Below are 24012 nucleotides of genomic sequence, written 5' to 3'. Positions count from 1 at the left end.
AAGGTAATGTTTGCCAAGGCGTTGGTTCCTTAGTGGCTGCAGATCAGTGAGGATGTGTTCTGGGCGACAGAAGACAGAGCTCTGAGTGTCTGAATATCAATGCACTAAGGGCGTCAGAGGACAACTCTGCAGTCAGTTCTCTCCTTCCACAGGGATCAAACTCAGGTCACAAGGTCCATACAGCCAGTGTCTCTACCTGCTGAAGCAGCTCAACAGCCCCTTGTGGTTCTTCTCAATGATTTTATCAAATGTGTTGGGTTTCAGACGACTGCGGCACAAAGCCAGATAGCATTATACACAGTGATGCAGTTACACCTTTCAGATCTGGCCTATTTATGAATTAACTTCTCTGCTTATCAGTGTCATATCTACATGACTGTCTTAGACCATCTGGGAGTTTAAGTTTGTGAAAATATGTAGGCCATCCATGTGAAACCTGGCTAATAGGGTTTTGTCGTATCTTTATGCTTCTCAAACAATTCTCCTAAAAATGTAAAAGTCTTAGAGTAACTACTATTGTTACTTTTTTCAGGATTATGCTCTGAGATTTTAGATTTAGGGTCTAATCTCTTAGGACATCCTAGATGATAATATTTAAGGCTCTCTCTGTGGATTATAGCACAAACTAAGGCTTACAGAGACTAAGACGTGCATTCAAAGTCACATGGCTAAATATAATAAGAACTAATTAATTTTTAATTCTTCCAGTTAATGAAAAAAATTTCAAGATTAGATAGCAGATATGCCCAGGGGAAAAAATGTAATTGTCAAAAGGAGTTCTGGAGGTTGTTTTCTCGTGTTTCACATAGAATTTAAAACAGAAGGTGGGAAGACCGGCACCTTGGTGGGTGGAAGCACCTTCCCCAAAACATGACAACCTGTGTTGGATCCCTGAGACCCACATCATGGAAGTAGTAAAACCAACTCCTACAAATTATCCTCTGACCTCCGTGTGCATGCTGCGACACACCTGGATACATATACATTCACATGCATGCACACACATGCTACATGCAGTAAATACAAATGTAATAAACTTGTTTTTAATAAAACAGATGACCTAGCTACTAACTCCACAAACAGCAACCTGATTGAGTACGTGAAGATCACATGACTACACTTTTGGTCGTGCCAAATGTTCTGTACTTGAGCACTCCTGAAAATGCTGGTCAAATCTCTGCAGTTAAGCTGCTTCAGCAACAGATTCGGCAAAGCTGGAAGGACACAGAGGTCAGCACAGTCTACGCAGCAGGACGAGCAAATGTGCCATGTGTCCTTGAATGAGAGTGTGGGTGTGTGTATCTGTACGTGTGTGCTATGGGGTGTACATAAACTGTGTGTATATATGAAATAGCAATAAAGTAGTTCTCAGTGTGGTTATAATTTTAAATTCAATTATAAGGACTTTTTTTGCCTTGACTATTATGTTTGATCTGAGGTTTAACTATGCTTCAGACATGCTGAAATAAATGTGATAATTGTTCTTAAAATGATACACATCCATTTTAGAAAGACTTCCTACTTTTAAAAATGTTCTGCGTGTAATCTAAACCAAAGGGTTTCCAAGATTAATCACACTATTCTTGTGTTTAAAAAAGGATATAACAATCTTTCTTTTAGCTAAGTCATTATTTAGGCCTGTATACGCTTTCATTTAAAAATATTTGTAATAATGAGTTTCTGATTTATGTCACAAATGCTAACCTTTCTTTTTAAATGATTCTATTTTTATTCATGCTCTACCACCCGACACAGCTATTATGCCTGTGTTATACATGGCTTCGGCAGCAAAGTACAGATTTGTAAAAATGCAGCTAACTAGGCCAACAGCAAGGGCTGCTTGCTGTTAATGTCTATCACTCAGCTACTTTTAGTAAGAAGAAATCAGACTGTAGAAAAATTATCATAGAAAAGCTCAACAGTCCCAGCTGAGTATACTGTCTTAGACCTGTAACCCTAGCCCTCAGGAGGCCAATGGAAAGGGGTTGCTGGGAGTTCAAGGCCATCCTGACCTATAGAGGAAATTCAAGTTTGATATCTTCTCGCAAACAGACAAAAAGAACAAAACAAAATACTTAAAAGCTTGATTTTGCATTAAAAAACTAAAATGTATGCCAGTTTCACATATGCTACAAATAAAATCAGTATGAGGATAAGTTTATACTATAAAAGAGCTTGTGAGTCTAGGATGCCTCGTGGGTAAAATGTGCTCATGCTTACTCTTGTACATGTGAATATATTTTGTAGTTATAAAAAGTCACACTAATTATTAATAATAAATCAGTTCATACTTCCCCTTTCCACCTACTAACAGGAAACACTGTTAAAATAATTTATACCGCTCAATTGATTTTTCATGTAAAATACTGATATATAAATAAGAAGTTATTATTTTCTTAGAAATATATATATGTATATATATGTTTTGATACATATATGTATGTATACATACTATATAGTCATGCTCATTGTTTTAAAACATTAAGCCAGGGCTGGCAGGTGGCTCAGTGGTTAAAGCACTTGCTGCATACGCATACAGACAGGACAGACAGGAATCTGGACCCACATAGACTCCACCTGGAGTTCCAGCCATAGAAAGCAGCTGCAGGAGATCCAGGAGCAAGCTGGCTATTTAGACTAGCTGCATGGGTGAGTGGGCTCAGTGGAGACCCTGGCTAAATGAAGAAGGTGGAAAGAGATCAAAGAAGACACTCCTCAAGTCAACCTCGGGCCTCTAACTGCATACACTTGTTCACCCATACACACACACACACACACACACACACACACACACACACACACACGTCAGCAGACATATGGTAATCAACATATGCAAATATGCATACACACCACATACACATATACATGAGGAAAAAATAAGAAAAGGACTTAAGTCAAAACCAGAGTCTGAAATGGGCAGCCGTGAGAACTGGGCTCAGGCAAGGAAAGGAGGCTAAGGGAGAAAAAGAGCTATGGGACGTGAAGAACTGACACGCTGACGTGGAGGGGAAAGATGTCAGCCAAAATTACAGCAATTTAGTTACAGGTTAACTTGGGCTTTATTTGTAATTCAAGAATCTTGGCAGAATCTATCCTACATAATGGAATGAGGGTCCCCACTGAGCAATGACAGAGTAATAGGTTTCCAAGGTAGGAACAGGAAGCAGGATAGAAAATAAGAGTGAGCAAGGAGGGGTATATAGGAAGGCTTGGAGGGAGAGAAGAAAAGGGGAAATGATATTATAATCCAAAAAAAAATAAAAGAGGCTGGCTTCCACACCCAAGATCCGTTACCGTCTACGCAGCTCGGAATTCGTGCCTCCATCTACGCAGCAGCCATGCCGCCGTACACCATTGTCTACTTCCCAGTTCAAGGGCACTGTGAGGCCATGCGCATACTACTGGCTGACCAAGACCAGAGCTGGAAGGAGGAGGTGGTGTCCAGAGATACTTGGATGAAAGGCTTGCTCAAGTCCACCTGTCTGTATGGGCAGCTCCCCAAGTTTCAGGATGGAGACCTTACCCTGTACCAATCTAATGCCATCTTGAGGCACCTGGGCCGAACCCTTGGGCTTTATGGAAAAGATCAGAAGGAGGCTGCCCTGGTGGATATGGTGAATGACGGGGTGGAAGACCTTCGCCTAAAATACACCTGAAATACGCCTGAAAGACCTTCACCCTCATCTACACCAAATATGAGGAAGGGAAGGATGACTATGTGAAGGCCCTGCCTGGACACCTGAAACCTTTCGAGACCCTGCTGTCCCAGAACCAAGGAGGGCAAAGCCTTCATCGTGGGTGACCAGATCTCCTTCGCCGATTACAACTTGCTAGATCTGCTGCTGATCCACCAGGTCCTGGCCCCTGGCTGCCTGGACGACTTCCCCCTGCTCAGTGCCTATGTGGCGCGCCTCAGTGCCCGGCCCAAGATCAAGGCCTTCCTGTCCTCCCCTGACCATGTGAACCGTCCCATCAATGGCAACGGCAAGCAGTAATGTAGGGAGAGACCGGAGCTGCCTGTCCTCCTTTCCCCAGCACTAATAAAGTTTGTAAGACAGAAAAAAAAAAAAGAAATAATTTTTTAAAGCTGACTGGCTATCATAAGGTTTGGAGATTTTTTTTTTTTTTTTTGGTGTTATTTGTTCAGGAAGGTTGACAGGAGTTAAATGGGTCTACCTCATTATATGCTCTTGGGTAAAATCTCTTTTCAATTCTTCTGGGGGAATTTACTGGCTTCCTTGAAGTTTTGGTTAGATTATGCGATTTTGTGTGGGTGACTCCGTATTAGACATACAGGTTAAGGCTAGCATAGCAGCCAATTCTAGGAACATTTTTCCTCTCCTTCCACAGCAATGAGAATTAACCTACAAAGGATGTTTAATATCAAGAACTAAAAAAAAAAAAAAGCCCATACAAATAACCTCAAGATAAAATGCAGTGCCCCCAAAATTATGAAAAAAAATGGTTTGCTTTTGGATTCATTATATTATAGCAACATAACCTAGACAAAGAAAGTTATTACAAGTCATAAAAACCATATATGAACACAGACTTTGTATTAGTTACTATTATATTGCTGTACTAAAACACCACAATCAAGATAACCTATAAAAGAAAGTGTTTAATTGGGTTTGTGGCTCCAGAGGGTAGGAGTCCATGATGGCAGACTGAAGGCATGTCAGCAGAACAGAAGAGAGCTTACATCCCAAACCTCAGACAGGAGGCAGAGAGTGTACTGGGGATGGCTGGAGGCTTTTGAAACTTTAAAGCCCTTCCCTATGACACAACTCCTCCAGCAAGGCCACCCATCCCTAATCCTTCACAAATAGCTCCACTAACTGGGTTCCATGATTCAAACATATGAGTCTCTGGGGGCATTCACATTCAGCCCTGAAGCACGTATTCAAATACACAGACGCCTCAGCACACTCCTCTTTCTCCAACCTCCATAACTGATACAGTCTGAACCTAAACAGTCTTATAAATAAACACCTCAGCACTGCAAACACGGATTCTTTCAGGATAAAAGACAATGGCTGAAGCAAAAAAAAAAAATGGGATTTTTTTCTTGGTTTTGCAAGGGCCATTCTTGATCAGTCAGCATTTCATAAGTTGTGCGTGCCATCGGAAACCCAATGATAAAGAAATGGCTTCCCTGCCATCACTCTGGGTGATAACTTTCTTCCACCAAATCTTATAATAAAATACTGAGCAAAGCCACTTGGGGGAGGAAAGGGTTTACTTTATCTTACACTTCCACATCATAGCCTATCACTAATGGAAGCCAAGGCAGACACTGAAACAAAGACCACAGAAGAACACTGCTTGCTAGTTTGTTCAGTTACCTTTCATACACAGCCTATCATATTAATATCGCCCAGGAATGGCACCAGTCACATCAATCAATGTGCTGGCTAGTTTACATCCACTTGACACAAGCTAGAATCAATAGAGAGGAGAGAACCTCTACTGAGAAAATGCCTCCACAACTTCATGCTGTAGGAAAGCCTGTAGGGCATTTTCTTAGTGGTTGATGGAGATAGCCCAGTCCATTGTAGGTGGGGCCATGCCTGGGCTGGTGATCCTAGATGTTATAAGAAAGCAGACTGAGCAAGCCAGTAAAATCACCCCTCCATCAGTTCCTGCCTCCAGGTTCCTGGTCTATGAGTTCCTGAATTCCGTAAGTAATGAACAGTGATGTGGAAGCATAAGTCAAACAGACCCTCTCTTCCCCAAGTTGCTTTTGACCATGGAGTTTCATCACAGCAATAGTAACCCTGACTAGGACAATCAGCGCCTTATTGCCAAGAAGACACTGAAAGTGAAGGAAGCTACTGCCTCTCCCAAAGACGAAGCAAAGGCCTTGAAAGCCAAGAAGGCAGTGCAGAAAGGCGTCCACAGCCACAAGATCCATACATCACCCACCTTCTGGCAGCCCAAGATCCTGCAGCTCCAGAGGCAGCCCAAATACCCTTGAAAGAGCACATCCAGGAGAAACAAGCTTGACCCCTATGCCATCATTAAATTCCCCCTGGCCACTGATTGGGTCAGCCCTAAAGAAGACATAAGACAACACAACTGTGCTCGCTGTGGATGTCAAGGCCAACAAGCACCAGATCAAATGGGCCATGAAGAAATTCTGTGACACTGATGTGGCAAAAATCAACACCCCCGTAAGGCCTGATGGAGAGAAGGCGGCTGTTCAGGTGGTCCTGGTTATGATGTTGCCAACAAAATTGGGGTCATCTAAACTGAGTTCAGTTGGCTAATTCTAAATAAACACCTTTTCACCATAAAAAAGGCAATCATCAATCAAGAAAAATGGCCCGAAAGATGTTCACAGACCATCTGTTGGAAGCAATTCTTTTCAGCAGAGTCTCTCCCCAGGTGAATATAGTTTGCGTTAAAGTGATGAAAACTCCCCAGCAGACCACCGCACTACAGATGCAGGTGTCTCATCATCTTAGCTGCAGAGTAGGACAGCACCCCCTTACTAAAGCCCTCCAAGTACAGAATAAGCCTTTTAACAATTACCAGATCACTGTGTTGCCTTCAGCAATTAATGTTTCATGCTACAGTGATCCCTAAAAGGCAGTTACTGCACCCTACTCCTTTCTGATCCCTAGAGCCTAAGCAAGTGGCTCAGCCCAAGACCGTTATCCTAAGTTCCCATGGCAGATTTATTAGAACAGTCCTCATGAAAGAGCACTTCACTCTTCACTTGGAAATCCTGTAATTCCAATCTCAACCAACAAGAGAAACTGGGGACAAGTCATGCTATTTCTGTCTGGAGTGTGATGCTTCCACATAGTTACTCAGTAGGAGATACCATAAACTAAAAACTAACAGAACTGATATTTATCAGAAAACCAAGTAGAAACAGAAAGTACATAGACATGCCCTGGAATTTGAGAGGCGCTAACAAAGAGGTAACATTTCGAGCTACAACTTATGAATAACCTAAGTGTGGACAGAGACATGGTGTAGGAGATTCTTCTGTTCATGTGTTGCTTTCATTGGCTAAGGAATAAAGAAACTGCTTTAGGCCTGATAGGGCAGAACTTAGGTAGGCAGAGAAGACAAAACTGAAGGCTGGGAAAGAAGGGCAGATTGAGAGACACCATGGATCTTCTGCCTGAGACAGACACTGGTTAGAATCTTGCTGGTAAACCACTGGCACGTGGCGATACCCAGATTAATAGAAATGGGTTAAATTACGATGTAAGAATTAGCCAATAAGAAACTAGAGCTAATGGGCCAACTAGTGTTTTAATGAATACAATTTCTGTGTGGTTATTTCAGGCGGTCAGGACAAACAAGGGGCTGCCTCTCCTTGCAACAGAGACAAATGTAGCATTCCAATGTAGAAAGATCAGCGTTCAAGATCAAAAGAAAAGCACCAAAAAACAAAGTGATTCAAGGAGTCACTCAAGTCTGGTACATTCTATTGAAGCCTAAATATTACTCGATTCTGTTATGTTAGCTTGACACTAGCTGCAACCATAACTTAGGAGGGACTCTCAATTGAGAAAACCTTTTCATGACATCAGGCTGTAGGCAAGCCTGTAGGGCATTTTCTTAATTGGCGATCAATTATAGTGGTATATTATTTGTGTTTTAATAAATAAAGCTTGCCTGAAGATCAGAGGACAAAGCAGCCAGACTAGTCAGTCATACAGGCCAGGGAGTGGTGGCACACACCTTTAATCCCAGGACTCAGGAGAAAGAGGCAGTTGGATCTCTGTAAATTCAAGGCTACCCTGAGCCACACAAGATGGAACCAGAAACAGATCCAGGTGATAGTGGTTCACACTTTTAATCCCAGTGTTTGGGAGTCACACACTTTTAATCCCAGCACTGGGGAGGTGGAGACAGGAGTGACATGGATGAGCGGAAAGAGAAAAATAAAGGCGAAGAGACGGGAACTCACTGGAGGGTGGAGTCTGAGGATTTGTGGAGACTGGATCTCACCCTTTCGGTATGAAGATTTGGTAAACGTAAAAGGTCTCTGTAGTGGTTGGTTGCTTTGCTTTCCTGATTTCAACTTGAACCCCAATATCTGCCTCTGGGTTTTTATTACTCATGCTACAGTCAATGGGAGAGTACAGAACCTATTGTGGCTGGGGCCATCCCTGGGCTGGGGGTCCTGGGTTCTATAAGAAATTAGGTTGAACAAGCCATAAGGAGCCAGCCAGTAAACAGCACTCCTCCACAGTCTCTCCATCAGCTCATACCCTCCAGGTTCCGGCCCTGTTTGCAGTTCCTATCCCGACTTCCCTTCAGTGAGAGATTACAGTGTGGATAAGTCAAACTTTTTCGTCCCCCACTTGCTTTTGGTCATGAGGTTTCGCTGCAGAAATAGAAACCCTAACTAAGACATTTTGTGAGCCTCTATGTGGGCGCTAGGAACTAAAATCATCTGTCCGTGCAGCAACTCCTCTTAAACACTGACTGTCTCTCCGGCCCTCTTGGGAAAAAATTAAAACATCATTATTATTTTGTTTGTTTAAGTGCTAATTATTGAAGTATGCTAAGCATAGTGGAGGGGGGGGGGCTAAAACTAAAAGGAGAAATTTCCAGTTTAACAACCAGACTCTGACTGTTTAGATTTGGCCCCCAATGACTTGAGACGCCTTATACAAACATTTAGAGCTTAATTCGAATGAGCCACGAATAGTCAGTCTCAAGAAGCTAGACCGTATGGCATTGTATTTCTTTCTCCAAGTAGGAAATCTTCCAAAAAACAAACCTGAAGCCGCTCAGCATTCGTTCACTTGTGACAGAAAGTCCTGAAGTCAGACCAATACCATATTCATTGGTCTGCTCCAAAGCTGCGCGTCTTCCCGAAAATCCACACAAAGCAAATGGAGAAGACAGCTGTTCCCTTAGCAACTTTCATTTTAAATGAAAGCCTCTTGAGTGGTTTCAGCCACTAACACTCTGTCTCCCAACCTCCCTGAAAATACGAGTTTGGCATAAACTTTATCAAGATGTTTTAAAGCGCATCCAGTTGCCAAAAAGAGAGCGAGGAAAAATGCCCATGTTCACGGAAGGCAAAGAAAGTTAGATCCATGTACCACAAACTTCTATAAGGGGCTCATTCCACAAACAGATCTTTCTGACTTTACTTTGGAAAAGTCAAACCGGTGCAAACCGCAGTACACTCCTCTCTCCTGAACTCCACATGCTCTCGACACTAACAAGGGACCCGGGACCCAAGAAGAAAAGAAAAACGCTCGGGGGCCAAGCTGACCTGCCTCCAGGGTAGGGATGCAACTCCACTGGGCTCTGGTCGCGGGAGCGCTCAGGTGCGCCTGCCTTGTCGCCTAGCAACGGTGAAGCTGCCCGCGGTTCCGGACACGTCGATTCCTCCCGCCCCTGGGAGAATGGGTTTTCAAAAGGTTTGTTTCCGGGTCGAGCGGGCTTTACGCAACGTAAGGTCTCTTAGCCTCCCTTGTTTAGCCTTGGGGGAGGATAGAGTCTCGGTGGGGCGACGGGTGCTGTCGCTCAGGGTTCGTTTCTCCTCCCTCAAGTTAACGCCTCCCCTCCCGCCAATTGCTGAGCGCCATCAGTCAGGCGTTTCAACCTCAGCGCAAACCCTCCGCTCACGGATGTCCTCCAATCACAGAGGCTCAAACCCGGGGACTACTTTGCAATCCGCGAAGCTAGTCGAAGGAAGAGGCTTTCGGGAATTGTAGTTTCTCACTGGCAGGGGTGCACGGAGGTGGGGGCCAGAGATCCTCCGGATGAACTACACTTCCCAGAAAGTGCGGGGCAAACCAGCCGAACCTTTCCTGGCCAGCACAGCTCGCTCTCCCAGAAACGGTTCTGCTGTAGAGGTGACCTGACTCCTGGAGACAGCTTTGCAGGTGCAGAAATCGTCGTCGCAGTTCTTAATAATGGTGAGTGTGGGCTCCCGGATCCTGCAGCAGCTCCGGCCTCTCGGTTGCAGCCTGTCCTTGACGCCCTTTAGAAAAGCCCTAATGCCAGGCGCTGTCTTTCGCACCGTTTGCAAAACCCGACTCATCCTCCGGACTGTCGCAGTAACCCAGTAATTGGAAAGGGGTTCGCTTCCATTTAGGGTCTCTTAAAAGGACTCTAGAGAAGTCGCTGTCCTTGGAGAGAGGCGTCTCACTCCTGACGCACGGCTGAGGGACAAGATTTTCTCTGAAGGACGTTAAAGGATTTGACGGGGATGAGATTTGGATGGAGGGAAAGAATTGGGTCCTAACCTCTAATTTGCTCTTGGAAGGAGTAGGCCTGTGATGTTGAGGTTAAGTAGTGCTCCAGGTTATGATCCCAGTTTTCAGGAGACATGTATTTGCCATATCTAATTTCAAAGGAAAAAATGTTACAGAAAACCTATTCTTGATCCTCTTTTGTAATGCTAGGACTCTTTAGAAACAATTGGGTGGATATTTTTTACTATTCTGTCATGAGTTGCAGAATACCTTCTTGCCGATGTAACGCAACCATCTTGTTGAAGCTCTATATGGCTGGATCTTCCTGTCTTGTCCCGCCTGAAGGGGGTGGGGGGGTGTGAAGAGACTCTGACGTAGGAATAGTCTGCGTGCTGTTTGAAGGTGACATTTATCACCAGAGTGGAAATTGCTACAGTACTTTAGAGTTTATATTTTGAAGATACTTTTTCTCCTGTAATCTCAAGATGAGGAGTGTGAGAAAATATTTGGAAGAACTGTAAATTTCGCAGAATCCAGAAAGACATGTTTCAAAGCAAGGACAAAAGGGCCCAGCCTCTATGAGACCCCAAGGGGACAACTGCTAATTCCCAGTAACTGTTGCCTAGTTGTTTTGGGCACATGAGTAGTAATTTAAATTATGGCCTAAGCGGTTTCTGCTATAGTGGTTTTAGTCATAAAACGGGGGTAGTTATCCAAGAACTTCAGACGTTAGAATTTTAGGTCGAGATGAAAACCTTTTAAAAAGTCATCACAGCCAAGATCCGACTTAAAATACTAAAATTTAGTTTTTGAGACCAGAATGTGAGTTCTCAAGGTCACAAGATTTGCACCCAGTATCTCTTATTCTTCCCATTTTACCTTGACTGTAGTATGCATTTGGCAAGTCTGCTCTTAAAACAACCTGGCAAGGTCATTGATTTCCCAAGGTCATGGAGATTCAGGGTCCCTGATTATTTATAGTGTTGCACTCCCTATATAGTCGACAGAACCCCTAGAAGGTCACGTCTGCGCCAGGTGACATGAGACAGTCCAGGAAGAAGAGGTCTGTCATGTTGCAATCGCACATGATTCAGAACCTACTTGCCTCCTGGGAAGAGTACGTGGGAAAATAACTGACTTAGAAAAAAGCGGTGAGCTCCACTCAGGGTGGTGGTGCATTCCTTCAGTCGCAGCTCTTGGGAGGGAGAGACACATGGAACTCTTAGGATTTCAAAACCAGCCTACCCTGTGTACCAAGTTCCAGCCAGCCAGGGCTGTGGAAGGAGACCCTGAAGGAAAAGAGCTGTCTTTGTTGTAAGCCAATCAAAAGCATTTTTAGAGGAACTCTTTGCCATTGTCCAGAAGGGAGTGACCTAAGAATTCACTTGGAGGACTCTAAGTGACACCGCTTCTTCTCTTTCGTATTGCAATAATACCTGTAAGCTAGAAAGTAAAGAGAGGGATGCTGTTACTAAGATTCAAGCTTTTCAATCAAGTAGCACATTTTTAAGACAGCCTGTATCCCCAGGAAGGTCATTAATGCCCTGCCAAAAGAGAAGCCGTTCCTTTCTGGATCTGGGCAAAATGCCCAGATAGCTGAGCAGAGAATAGTAACCTACATGGGCACTGTTGCATTGTGGGAAGTCAGCGGGACTCTCCTACCCTCCTGCTTTCCAACTGCAGTGTCTCGGGGGAGCAGAGAGAACCAAGCTGGTGTTTCCCTTACGTATTTCATCACCGTCAGGCAGATACGAAGGGAGCCCTTAAGAGGCCAGTGCCCAGACACAGAAGGAGCCTGCAGAGGTAGAATCAGCTGTTGGTTAGGTGGCCACCACCTCTTCACTGCAGACTGCGATACTGGGAACACCTTGTTGATAAATGGCTACATCACTCTGTTCTAACTAGACTTTCTGGAAGGTTAAACTTTATAGATGTGGTTGGCACTTTCTCATTTCTGTTTGTTTATTTGTTTGTTTTGTTTTGGGGGTGGTTTTCTTCTTTTTCTTTCTCAAGGTGGTTTCTCTGTGTAACCTTGGCTATTCTAGAACTCTCTCTGTAGACTAGGATGGCCTCGTCCCTAGTGCTGGGATGAAAGGTGTGCACAGCCACCTTCTGGCCCCCCCTCATTTCTTACCCAGCTTGCACCTGTTCTTCTCTGTCAGCTGAGATGTAGCAGTGACTCGAATTCAGACGATAGGAGGATGAAATGCCAGAGCCCCCAGAAGAGGGAAGCAGCCTCTCCCTTCTCATTTCTCAACTTCAAAGGGAAAGATAACTAGATGAAATACATATATATAATATATATATATATATATATATATAAAATAGTAATGGTTCCTAATCATGATATCTCAAAACACAGCTGTTGTAGATCTGTGTATAGCAGAAAGTAACCATATAGGATAATGTGTGCTAGTCATACAAATAGTTTGTTTTGGACATAGATACATGTCTTATTAAGTATATACTATTATAGATGCGTATTTTTATTAAAATTGGCTTATGTGGATATTAAATTTAATATATCTAGAGATATGGAAAAAACAGGGGAGAGATCCAGGGATCAAGAAGAATTTTTCTCCATAGCTTTCTGGGGTTTTATCTTTGGTTATATTTTTCTACTCCTATCCTGGGCATGTTTTTTGAAGAAGAAATGCAAGTAAAATCTACTATGATCAAATTTATTTCTTTATAACAATTAATACTTATTTCCTCAATTTCTTTTCTTTTTATTATTATTTATTTATTTATTTGTATCTGTGGGGCCCAAGTTCCTGCTTGCTGCTGATTTCAGGCGCCCAGCTTTCCATCTCAGGCAGATAGCTCACCTAGAAGAGGCTGCTCTAAATAGAGAAATCAAATGTTTAGTAGGTCATTTCTTCATGCGAGGAAGGACCAGGGTAACACGGGGCACCAGTACAGCTCAGCATTGTCAAGGAAGGGAAGAGCTTATCTTGGTTCCATTCTATAAATTCACTAAGCCTTTTTCCATGACTCAGCTGTTATTTTAGTCTGTGTCTTATTTTCTTCAGAGTCTCTTAGCCTGGAGACTGCACTTTTTTTCTATTATATAACTGTGGTGCTTTTTTTATGGTTTCTCTTCCTTCTTTTAAAGCATACTTTTCCCTTTGAACCAGATTGTCAGCTATGCTGTCGTGATTTAGTACAATATTTAATACTAAAATTTATTATATGCCAGATACTAATAATTTTCTCCTTGAAAAGAAAATTAAAGGTTTGGACCAGCAAGGTGGCTCAGCGGGTAAAGGGAACTTGCTGCCAAGTCTGACGACCTGAGTTCAACCCCCAGGACCCACAAAACGGAAGGAACAAACCAACCCCTCCAGTGCTGTGTCATGTGTACACCACCCCATATACTTTAAATAAATATAGTTTTTAAAATAAAGGCTTACCACTGAGCATAGTGGTACACTCCTTTGATGTCTCTGTAAGTTTGAGGCCAGCCGGATCTACAGAGGGAGACCCTACCTCTAAATAAGTACAGGCTTGTTTTTGATCTTTGGTTAATTAAGTCAAAACAGGATTGTTTTATTAAACCTTTTTGGTTTAAAGGGAAAGTTTTTGTCGGTGCTACACCTTCTACTGTGCAGGATTCTGATGAGGTGCGAGTCGGAATTTGTATGATAAAGAGGTAAGGCTCCTCTGACCTGCAAGGGTTTGAATCACCTCATAATATGGATGTGACATTGTGGGCCTAGTTTTTGGCAAAATGTCCCCCAAAGATGGACACAGTTGCATAAGTAATAAGTAATCCAACTCAGTGCTTTTCCCAAGTGTGCCAGCGAAGGACACACTTGGTAAGTGCATGGTTCATTTGTACGTGCTGCCTTTGCTGAAAACAAGCCTGTAAGTTAGCTCCTACTCAGCTAGTCAGGAGAAGACTTGACAACCTCATACTTGCTCTTAAAGCACGTGTTGCCTTATTAACACTTTAATAAGCTGTGACTGGGTCTTTCTCGTTGCAGTCGGAGCCAATCAGAGTCCTCGTGACTGGAGCAGCTGGTCAGATTGCGTACTCACTGTTGTACAGTATTGGAAATGGGTCTGTCTTTGGTAAAGACCAGGTAGGGCCTGTCTGTAAACCTCGGCATTGTAGTATTCTGTGTGTAGCTACAAACGATGAACGAAGAGAGTCGGCAGTCCCAACACTGCAATAAGCCCTTGTCTGTGTAGAAGCTAGTAAGATGTTTATAGGTTACCCTGCAGGCACTGAAATCAGCGAGATCAGAGTTCTCCCACCTGATGCTTACTCCACTTAGTGCAGCTAGCAGGTGACAGTCAGTGTCACTGCTGAGAGGAACAGTGGGCGAGGGGGAGTCCCAGGAGAGAGTTGTTGAATCTGCCTTCTCTCCAGGGATGTTAAGTATTGATCCTTTCTTTTGAACTACAGATAGTTGAGTTTTCCCTTCATGTCAGATATTGTAGTTGTTCTAAAATGAAATCATACCTATAACCGCTAATAAAAGCAAGCTCTGGCATCTCCCTTCCATAACTATGACTAATCAGTGGAAGCTAAATATATTCAAACAAAAACTAGGGCATGGCTTTGCGTGAGAGCGAGTGCCGGACCAACACCAACACTGCTGTCTTGCTCTTTGCAGCCTATCATCCTTGTGCTGCTGGACATCACCCCCATGATGGGGGTTCTGGACGGCGTCCTGATGGAACTGCAAGACTGTGCCCTTCCCCTCCTGAAAGGTGAGTCGGGAGGTCAGAGGAAACAGATTAACTTCTTAGGCTATTAAAGATCATCAGTCAGATTGTTTCACAAAAGTACTTTTTGTTGTTTTTGAACCACACCACATTTTAACATGGATACCAAGAACAAATAGGTGCAAAAGCAAGAGGCAGTCTGTGGCAAGTCAGGCCGTTCCCCCTCCCCCTCTACCGTAGGTATAATATGCCCGAGGGCTATCCCTCCAGGTTGCTTGCATCGTGTTGTTACTTTAGTCTGTTTAGAGTAGTAGCCTCCTGTAACAGGAGAGCTTCCACTCCAAAGGATGTTCTCCCCTGCTCTAGGCCTTAGCTGGTCCCTCTCATATGTCCCCTTTCGTCTGCCAAGCGCAGGGATTGAGAGGGGGATTATCTGCAGTATTGTGCACCTTGAAGGAAACATAAGCTCTGTCTAGTCAGGCATTTCTTAGGAGAGAGATTCCCTATCTAAATCATTCAGTTGTGTGGCTGGAAAAGGAAGATGGCACTTTTTTTTTCTTCTGATGTTCCTCCATTTAGGGACTCAGCAACCTGACTGACGTGTTTAGTGGCCTAAGACTTAATGTAGAGAAATTCTGACTCTCGGCCGTGGCCTTTTTATTACACTCAGCACCATTGCATGTTCCTTGGTCAAAAAACCAAGTCCTATGTGTTTGTCAGATTGACACTGTGGCGTTCTAGCTGAACTCTGGACCGCTCTCCCTATCTTATCAGTGGCAGCATTTCCTTATGCCTGAGTTCTTCATCTGTGAAATGTGAAGATTACATTTGATAGAATATAATCCTTAGCATTATCCCTGGTACAGTATGCCCCAGTAAACATTTTCAATTTGTAGTTGATATCTTAAACCTTGAAGTAATTGCATTCTAAAAGCTTGGTGAATTGGTTTCTCTTTTGTGTTATCTATGGTAATAAATGAAAAAAAAAATGCTGCTTCCAAAGACTCTGCATCATATATAATTATGTAAATGATAAAAACTATAGAGCTCTTTTAATTGAGGTAATTATTGATGTAAGAAATACAAAATATTATTGACTTTCTCCTGTGTTCTTGGGAAGCTAAATGAATATATTATCTTTTTTTTAAAGGGCTCTGAAAAGTATATAAATGTGAACTATAAAGATAACTATTTACCATAGTTTACAAGAATAAGTGCATTAATATGAAGCGGGAAACGTGGGCATTTAAGTCAGTCTGTATGCGCTTTGCCGTGTTCACAGATATCATTGCCACAGACAAAGAGGAGGTTGCCTTCAAAGACCTCGACGTGGCTGTCCTTGTGGGCTCCATGCCGAGGAGAGAAGGCATGGAGAGGAAGGACCTCCTGAAAGCAAACGTGAAAATCTTCAAGGCCCAGGGTGCTGCCTTGGACAAATACGCCAAGAAATCCGTGAAGGTGACTAGCAGCATATTTGATGGGGTGTTTTTTCTTTTTCGTTTGTTTGTTTTTTTGTTGCTTTTGTTTTGTTTTTCAAGACAGGGTTTCTCTGTGTAACAGTCCTGGCTGTCCTGGAACTTGCTCTGTAGACCAGGTTGGCCTCAAACTCACAGAGATCCATCCGCTTCTGCCTCCTGAGTGCTAGGATTAAAGTCATGTGCCACCACCACCTGGCTCCAAAATCGCTCTTCACGAGTGACCCATTTATATAATACTTCATTCTTGTCTACATATTTGCTTTCTGTAGATTTCATCTTGAATAGCTGTCCTTTCTCTGTAATCATTAACAAGAATTAGGAGCGCACAGGCCTCTTGCTAAAAGATTACAGAGGTTTTAGACTGGCAAAATCCGGCCTGCTCAGGATTTGTGGTTCTGTTTACATGCAATGCCACCTCTGCAAAAGTCTTTGTTGGGGAAAGTATTCACACACTGGGATACTCGGAGGCAGTTGGTACACGCGGGTTAAAAAGAGACGTGTGTGTCTGTTTGACTCGTTAGATTTAGAGGAGTGTGAAGTGAAGATAATCTGTATTTTAGCAAATAGCCCAGGTGATTCTTAGGATTGGACCCAGTTTAAGAAATATCTTTAATCCCAGTACTCGGGAGGCTGAGGCAGGTGGATCTCTGAATTTGAAGATAGGCAGAGCTAGACCTGTCTCAAAAATCAAAAACAGAAATTTATGAGAGACTCAAATTCTGAGATGAGACTTTAGATTTCTTGATTTTTGTGGTAAATGGATGAATGATCTGTCTCCATAGTAAAGCATAAAGATGTCTCCCTTGGATTGTGGATATGGCCAGCTGGAAACTGACTTGCATGTCATAGAAATATGATATATAGGAGCCTGTTAGACATGGAGTCCAGTTATAAGACGGGTGTGTGGTCTGAGTCTTTGTGCCTCCTACTCACTAAGGTCATTGTTGTGGGGAACCCAGCGAACACAAACTGCCTGACGGCCTCCAAGTCAGCCCCATCAATCCCCAAGGAGAACTTCAGTTGCCTGACTCGCTTGGACCACAACCGAGCAAAATCTCAGGTAAGAAAAATGACTTTTAAAATGTAAAGATTTAGGTTTTGAAACCTTTTTCTTCTCTCAATTTTAAAATAATTAAATGTTGGTTTGTGCGTTTGTTGACTAGACGCTGGCCTACCTCCTTAGTTTTGTCTTCAGTAACTAATTGTGAACCAATTTTATGTATCTGTGTGTGCATACCAGTTATAATTCAGTACAGTTACTAATGTTGCCTTGATAGAGTAGTTAAAAATTAGTTATAAGGCAGGTCCCACCAGTGAGAACCAATTGCTGCCTAGCCCAGTGTAATCAGAGAGGCTTCACCCAGCAACTGAGGGAAACAGCCAAACATTTGGCAGAGCTTGGGGAATCCTAAGGAAGAGGAAGGATTTTAGGGTCCAGAGGGGCCAAGGGTACCACAAGAAAACTCAAGGAATCAACTAACCTGGGCTCCTGGGGCTCACAGAGACTGAACAGACAACCAGGGAGCCTGCATGGACTGACCTAGGCCCTCTGCACATATGTGACAGTTGTGTAACATGATCATCTTATGATTCACCTAACGGTGAGAGCAGGTGTTCTCTGACTCTAATGCTTGCTTTTGGGACCCTTTCCTCCTACCAAATTGCCTCACCTAGCCTTAACAGAAGAGATACCATGGCAGGCTGATATCCATGGGAGGAGGAGGTGTGGATGGGAGCAGAGGGCAAAGACTGGGAGGAGAGGAGGAAGGGGACATTTTTGTTGGAATATAAATATATATATTTGGTGACAGCAGAGACCTGGTAGGAAGAATACTGAGCATCTGTAGGGGGCCCACTTTGTCCACCCCCAAGAAGCTTGGAGAAAGAAGGGTTGGGGACTTACACAGACATGGGTTTATTTTTCAACATCTTTAAAAAAGAAATAAATGCAACCTCTTAAAAAAATGATACTAGTTTATAGTTAAAAATTTTTTTTTAAAAAACTGTCTTACACTGAGAGTTGACTCTTTCAACTCTGGAATATCCACTCAAAGATAAACTGATTTGCATTTGTTAACTTTACTACAAGATTAATGCTTTATATGTAGCTTTTAATTCTTGTGGTGACTGTGCACACAAGAATTATTGTACTTGTTTTGTGGATAAGAAACCTGAGACCCAGAGAGATCAGGGAGCCTGCCCAAAGTCACAGAGCTAACTCATGATGGAGCTTCTGGATTGACCTGAATATAAACTAAACACTTGGATATGTTCTATTCAGTGGTGTTAAGTAAACTAAGTGCATTTTACTGTCTTACCATGATACTGTTGCATAATAAAACACAGTAAAGATTTGCTGCTGTTACTGTTTTTATTATTAAGAGCTATATAGCCTAAAGTTGAAAGACTCGTACCATAAATATCTTCTTCAACTTCCCAGTTAATTTAGACAGTTATTAAATATTTGGTGAGATGCTTTGGGCTGTAGGCAGTGTGGTGGCTGGGAAGGGACAGGACCAGAGTAGAGGACAAGCTAGACATGAAGGAAGAGAAGGGTGCTGCAGTGGTAGATGTGGGCCGCCTTACTTAGCTCCTACAGAGAAGGAGGTGAAATGGCACCGATAAGCCTCCTCCATGATCCGCCCTAGCAGACACAGAAGTTGGACGATTCTTCCCGTCACAGAATGGCACTTTGTCCCAGTGTGTGACACAGATTCCCTTGTTGGGGCAAAAGTCATGAATGAGCCAGGAGTGGAGTTCTGGTCACTCACAAGCCCTTGGCTGGGCAGTTTCAGTCTGTCCATCTGTCTGTCTTGCACAGTTCAAGCCGATAGAAGCTTCTCAAGAAGCATTTTAATGAGAAGTAGTTAAACCCAAAGTAAAATTTTCTTCCATGAATCATGAAAAGTCCTCCATGATTTATTCAAAAACGAAAGCTTTAGTTTCCTCCTGCCTGATTTGTCACCTCTGAACTCTCCTGTGTATGTGAAACCCAACACTAGGTGTGTACGTGCATGGTGTGTACGTACACACAAGATGATTTGACAGAGCACTGCTCTTCAGGAGAAGAGAGTTACAAGGATTTAACAGATCTACATGACAGACTTGAAAGTTCGCCTAAGGAAGCAAGAACTGTTGTCCTTCGTATGTATTAATTTCAGTGGTTCTATGATGTGACTGTTCTGTCGTAAGTCACATCTGAAGCCTTCTCAATTTAGTTCCCAAGTCTATAAAATAGGGACAGCCACAGTTTGGTAATGTGAGTCCCTTTCTTATACCCGTATCTCTAAGATTAATTAAAAATTAATTTATATATTACATGTAACAAAAATTCATCAAAATAGGATGAATATACCTAAAGTATCTGACCCTAGTTGATAAGGTAGCCTCCCATATACACAGTAATAAAACAGCTCATATTTATGTATTAAGAATCTGATGACCTGTCGATCAATGTTTTTAAACTGACTGTGCTGATAATCTAATCACGAATTACAGGATGCTCTCTGCTCTCAGATATTCTACACTGTAATACTTCAAGCTCGTAGCTGTTGACACTTTTAAGTGCTTTAGGATGTTGCTGAGCAATAAAATTTGCCTTTTTTGAATTCCGTGTAGCTTGAATTTGTTTAACATTTCAGAAGCTTTTTTCCTTTACTTAAGGGCCTCCGTCTTCAAACAAGTCACAATTTGCAATAAAAATCAATTGTCTGACTGATGTGTTTGTTTTTAATTGAACTAGATTGCTCTTAAACTCGGTGTAACTGCTGATGATGTAAAGAACGTCATTATCTGGGGAAATCACTCGTCGACTCAGTATCCAGATGTCAATCATGCCAAGGTGAAGTTGCAAGGAAAGGAAGTTGGTGTGTATGAAGCCCTGAAGGATGACAGCTGGCTCAAGGGAGAGTTCATCACGGTAAGAAGAGCCTGGGCCATCGGAACAGTCAGACAGACAAACCACACTGCTAGCTGAGTGTCCTTGAGCGACCCTGGAGGACAACTGTATGTCACAGTCTGCTCTGCAGACTGTCTATGTTCAGTTATCACCATCTGATCTGACCTGTTGTGTAACAGTCGAGATTATTGTCCTCATCAGAAAAACTGAACCATCTAGTTTTGCTTATAGCAAGAGCTATTCTGTGTTTAGTTTGTCACATGTTCTATAGAAATTTCTACTTTTGTTTTTTAAAAGGGCTGTTAACTGAATTAGGACAATAAGATTAGCATTGTAGGAAACCCAGTGAGCTATGGGGGCGGCAACATTGTGGCGCGGATGGGAATTTTGCTGTCATGCTTAGGTAACACTGTCTCTGTACCCTCCCCCAGACTGTGCAACAGCGCGGTGCAGCCGTCATCAAGGCTCGGAAGCTGTCCAGCGCCATGTCTGCCGCAAAAGCCATCTCTGACCACATCAGAGACATCTGGTTTGGGACCCCAGAGGTGAGGGTTGTCGTGTGTACAGGCCATTCTTCCAGTTTTGTTCCTTAGTGCTAAAATGTGAAAAGATCAATTAAGCCAGTTCAGTTCATTTCCTTGATTGCCCAGGAGCCCGGGAATGCTATGAACCTTTCTAAGCTGTGTTTTCAGCTGCTACATGACATTTATCACACAGGATATTACAAGTTAAAGGCAGTTATATGTGATAAGCCATTCTTCTTAAAATGGATTGGGCTATCGCATTCTCGACTATAAAATCAGGATGGTGTTTGGGGATGGAGAGATGACGGCTCAGCAGTTAGGAGTGCTTCCTTCTCTATAGAGAGGACCCAAGTTCCTTCCCAGATCCCGTGTCAGGTAGCTCACGACCACCCATAACTTCAGCTCCAAGGGATCTGCGCACACATGTGCATGCACAGATACACACATACCCATAAATAAAAATGTTTAATCTTAAAGAGTGGTAAAGCCGTGGCGTGCTCTGCACAGGATCCGGAGGAGGGGACAAGGTGGGGTGTGTGAGCCAGCATTGCGCTAGCTCCTCGCACGCAGCTGTGCAGGCAGTCAAGGAAGTCTCTCGTTTTCAGTGTAGTTTGATGGTTCACTGTGTAAACCAATCCCTGTGATCCATGATAGTGTAAATCTTTTTCAGGGAGAGTTCGTGTCGATGGGCGTTATCTCTGACGGCAACTCCTATGGTGTTCCCGATGATCTTCTCTACTCGTTCCCTGTCGTGATCAAGGTGGGGTGCTGTGAAAGAGGGACGCGTGCATGTGCAAGTGCACGCACACACATTATATATTTATAGGATAGATATATATCCCTAAAGTAGACACTCCTTTCTAATGCCAAGTCGTTAATTAAATCCTGAAACTAATCTGAAAGCAAGATTCAGCTCTTGCTGCTAAACACTTTGTTATTACAATAACTCTGTTATTGTACTCATAAATAGGATCTTATTTTCTCATAAACCCAGAGTACTGAACACTGTTTTTTGTTATAATCATGGTATAGTTCATTATAACTATGATGAAGTTGCACCATTAGTATCCCAGAAACGCACCCTTTATTATTACGTACAGCTGAACAGGAAGTGGACTGTAATGTGGTGGCTTCTGGAGGGAGCAATCATGCAGGAGAGGAAGCTGTGGCTGCTGTGGCTGATACTTTGTGCATACATTGTCCATATCAGCACCAGGAACAGAGGAAGGCCTTGCTATTCCAGTGGGTTGGAGGCACTGGGGTCCCTGACATGGCGGTGCACATGTCATGAATACTCATTTGTATGGGGTAGATTTGCTTCCCCACATTAAAGTGCTTTTGGTTCATTAATAATCATGACTTGGGTTCTAGGCCATGCACTCTGGAAGACCTCTTGCCTAGCATGCAGGAGGCTCTGGCTGGGTTTCATCCCCAGTGTGACTTTAAAAAGTGGCCTCTGCTGTCTGACTAGCTCTTCAAGTTAGACTTTAAAACGGGTGTACTTTGAGACACCGTTTCAAGCTAGGCTGGTCGCTTTTGAAAGGTCACTAACTGAATCTCTTGCAATTGTTGTCTTAACAGAATAAGTCCTGGAAGTTTGTTGAAGGCCTCCCTATTAATGACTTCTCGCGTGAGAAAATGGACCTGACTGCAAAGGAACTGGCAGAAGAAAAGGAAACTGCTTTTGAATTTCTCTCCTCTGCATGACTAGACAATCACATTGACGTCAGTAAACATCCCAAAGCTGAGGAATCAAAATGTCGTCTTTGAGCCTAGTACCAAACAGTAATAATGCTATACTCAAGTTGTGAACAGCAACATATTTTAAATATTATGTGCTTCATGGTAGTAATTTGTGAAAGTCTATCATGCTGTAAGTGTTGATCTAAATAAAAGTATATTCAAGTGAATGTGTCTCAGCTCCTATTGCTAGCTAATCATCTAGTACCTTCAGAAAATCAGTTTGCCCCAACAGATTGTAATTTGACTTTTTTTAATTCAGTTAAAAAAAATAAAGATGGAAAATGTTATAAAGTAATATTACATAGATGAGGAAAGCCCAGTGGATCTATTTCAGAAGGATCTCATTACTTAAATGAGTTGTTTATAGTTTTTAATCTTTAAAGGTTGGTTCATATTTTGCTGATAATTTGGTGGTCAATAAATACCAGTGTTAATGTTTGGGATCTAAAATTATTAGAAACATGATACTAAAAGAGGAATGTGGTTCTGAGGTGGTCTGTTTTCCATGAGAACATAGTGCATTGTCTTTTTCTCTTTGTGTCTGGGGCCGGTGAAGGTGTGGGAAGTGCTCCCCTGAGAAGCATGAACACCGCTGGTCATCCCTCAGTGTCAAGGTTATTGACAAGGCATGGCACTTTCATTGACAATTTGCCCAAACACCCCAGCTATCCTGGATCCACCCACCTCCAGCCAAGGAGAATTCTAATCTTAATAGCTAGGGTAAGTTACAGCTTACCCCTTTAAGATGGTGATCACGCTAGGAAATCAGACCTTGAAGCCTGAAGAAATCAGAACTCTCTCCACTGTACTTTGGCTAACTTATGCTCCTCCGTGCTATCCCAAACTAAATTACACTATAAAAGTCCCCTGCCCCTGAAAATTTATAAATGCCAGATTTGTTCATAAGAGTTCTCTGAAGTCTCTTGGGCCTCCCCACCTCTCTTGCCATTCCTTTCATGGCAGCTGTCCATCCCCATCTTGATGAAGCTTCTCCCCAGGTTTTACAGGGAAGCCTCTCTTTCCCTTTAAGGCCCTGTTACACTATTTTTAACATACTGTTTCTGATTGCTCTCCCAGCAGAAGATCAGATCATTGTCTTAAAGCCCTGTCTTCTAATACACCTCAACTTCTAAAGGGTAATCATGTGTTCACTCCCTTCAGGAGTAAACCACTGCTGTGTCCCTTACTTTAACATTCTCAGGTCACACATTACACAGCACACTGAATATCTCTATATATGGTGCAAAGACTGCAGAATGGCTTTTTATATAAAGGCAAGGCATTTTAGAGACTTTCAGACGGGTCAGAGAAGCCAAAGACAAAACGGAGCCTGAGAAAGGCTATAGTGACAGTGAGTCACACCACAGAAGGCCACAGGATTGAAAGCAAAGCTCAGAGTCCAGCAAGAGCAGGAGTAGGTCCAGATGAAGGAATGGACCAACAGATGGCCAGCAGGTCCACATAAGCAAACAGGGAGCAGTCAGCAATGAAGTAGGCTGTTTCAACAGCAGGGA

General features: G+C 42.9%; 2 protein-coding genes and 1 pseudogene across 2 annotated transcripts in view; 2 read left to right on the top strand and 1 right to left on the bottom strand.

Moving 5' to 3' along the window:
- Wdpcp (WD repeat containing planar cell polarity effector) overlaps window positions 1-9569 on the bottom strand; it is a 275150-nt gene extending 265581 nt beyond the window's left edge. The window contains exons 1-2 of the mRNA XM_050140767.1: window positions 9553-9569; window positions 9254-9318 (exon numbers count right to left, since the gene is read on the bottom strand). Coding sequence (XP_049996724.1) covers window positions 9254-9318; window positions 9553-9569 — 82 coding nt within the window. The remainder of the gene's footprint in view (window positions 1-9253; window positions 9319-9552) is intronic.
- LOC126500775 (glutathione S-transferase P-like) lies at window positions 3339-4060 on the top strand (annotated as a pseudogene).
- A 174-nt stretch (window positions 9570-9743) lies between the features above and the next one.
- Window positions 9744-22665, top strand: Mdh1 (malate dehydrogenase 1). Its single transcript, XM_050140948.1, has 9 exons — window positions 9744-9902; window positions 14168-14266; window positions 14804-14900; window positions 16138-16313; window positions 17271-17393; window positions 20076-20252; window positions 20663-20776; window positions 21426-21515; window positions 22337-22665. The coding sequence occupies exons 1-9, from the start codon at window positions 9900-9902 to the stop codon at window positions 22460-22462; spliced, it is 1005 nt and encodes a 334-aa protein (XP_049996905.1). The 5' UTR covers window positions 9744-9899; the 3' UTR covers window positions 22463-22665.
- Window positions 22666-24012: the final 1347 nt, after the last annotated feature.

This window comes from Alexandromys fortis, unplaced genomic scaffold, assembly GCF_014885135.2.
Source record: "Alexandromys fortis isolate MF-2015 unplaced genomic scaffold, M_Fortis_MF-2015_v1.1 scaffold_7, whole genome shotgun sequence".
Lineage (NCBI taxonomy): Eukaryota > Metazoa > Chordata > Mammalia > Rodentia > Cricetidae > Alexandromys > Alexandromys fortis.
This window is presented reverse-complemented; position numbering and strand designations above follow the sequence as displayed.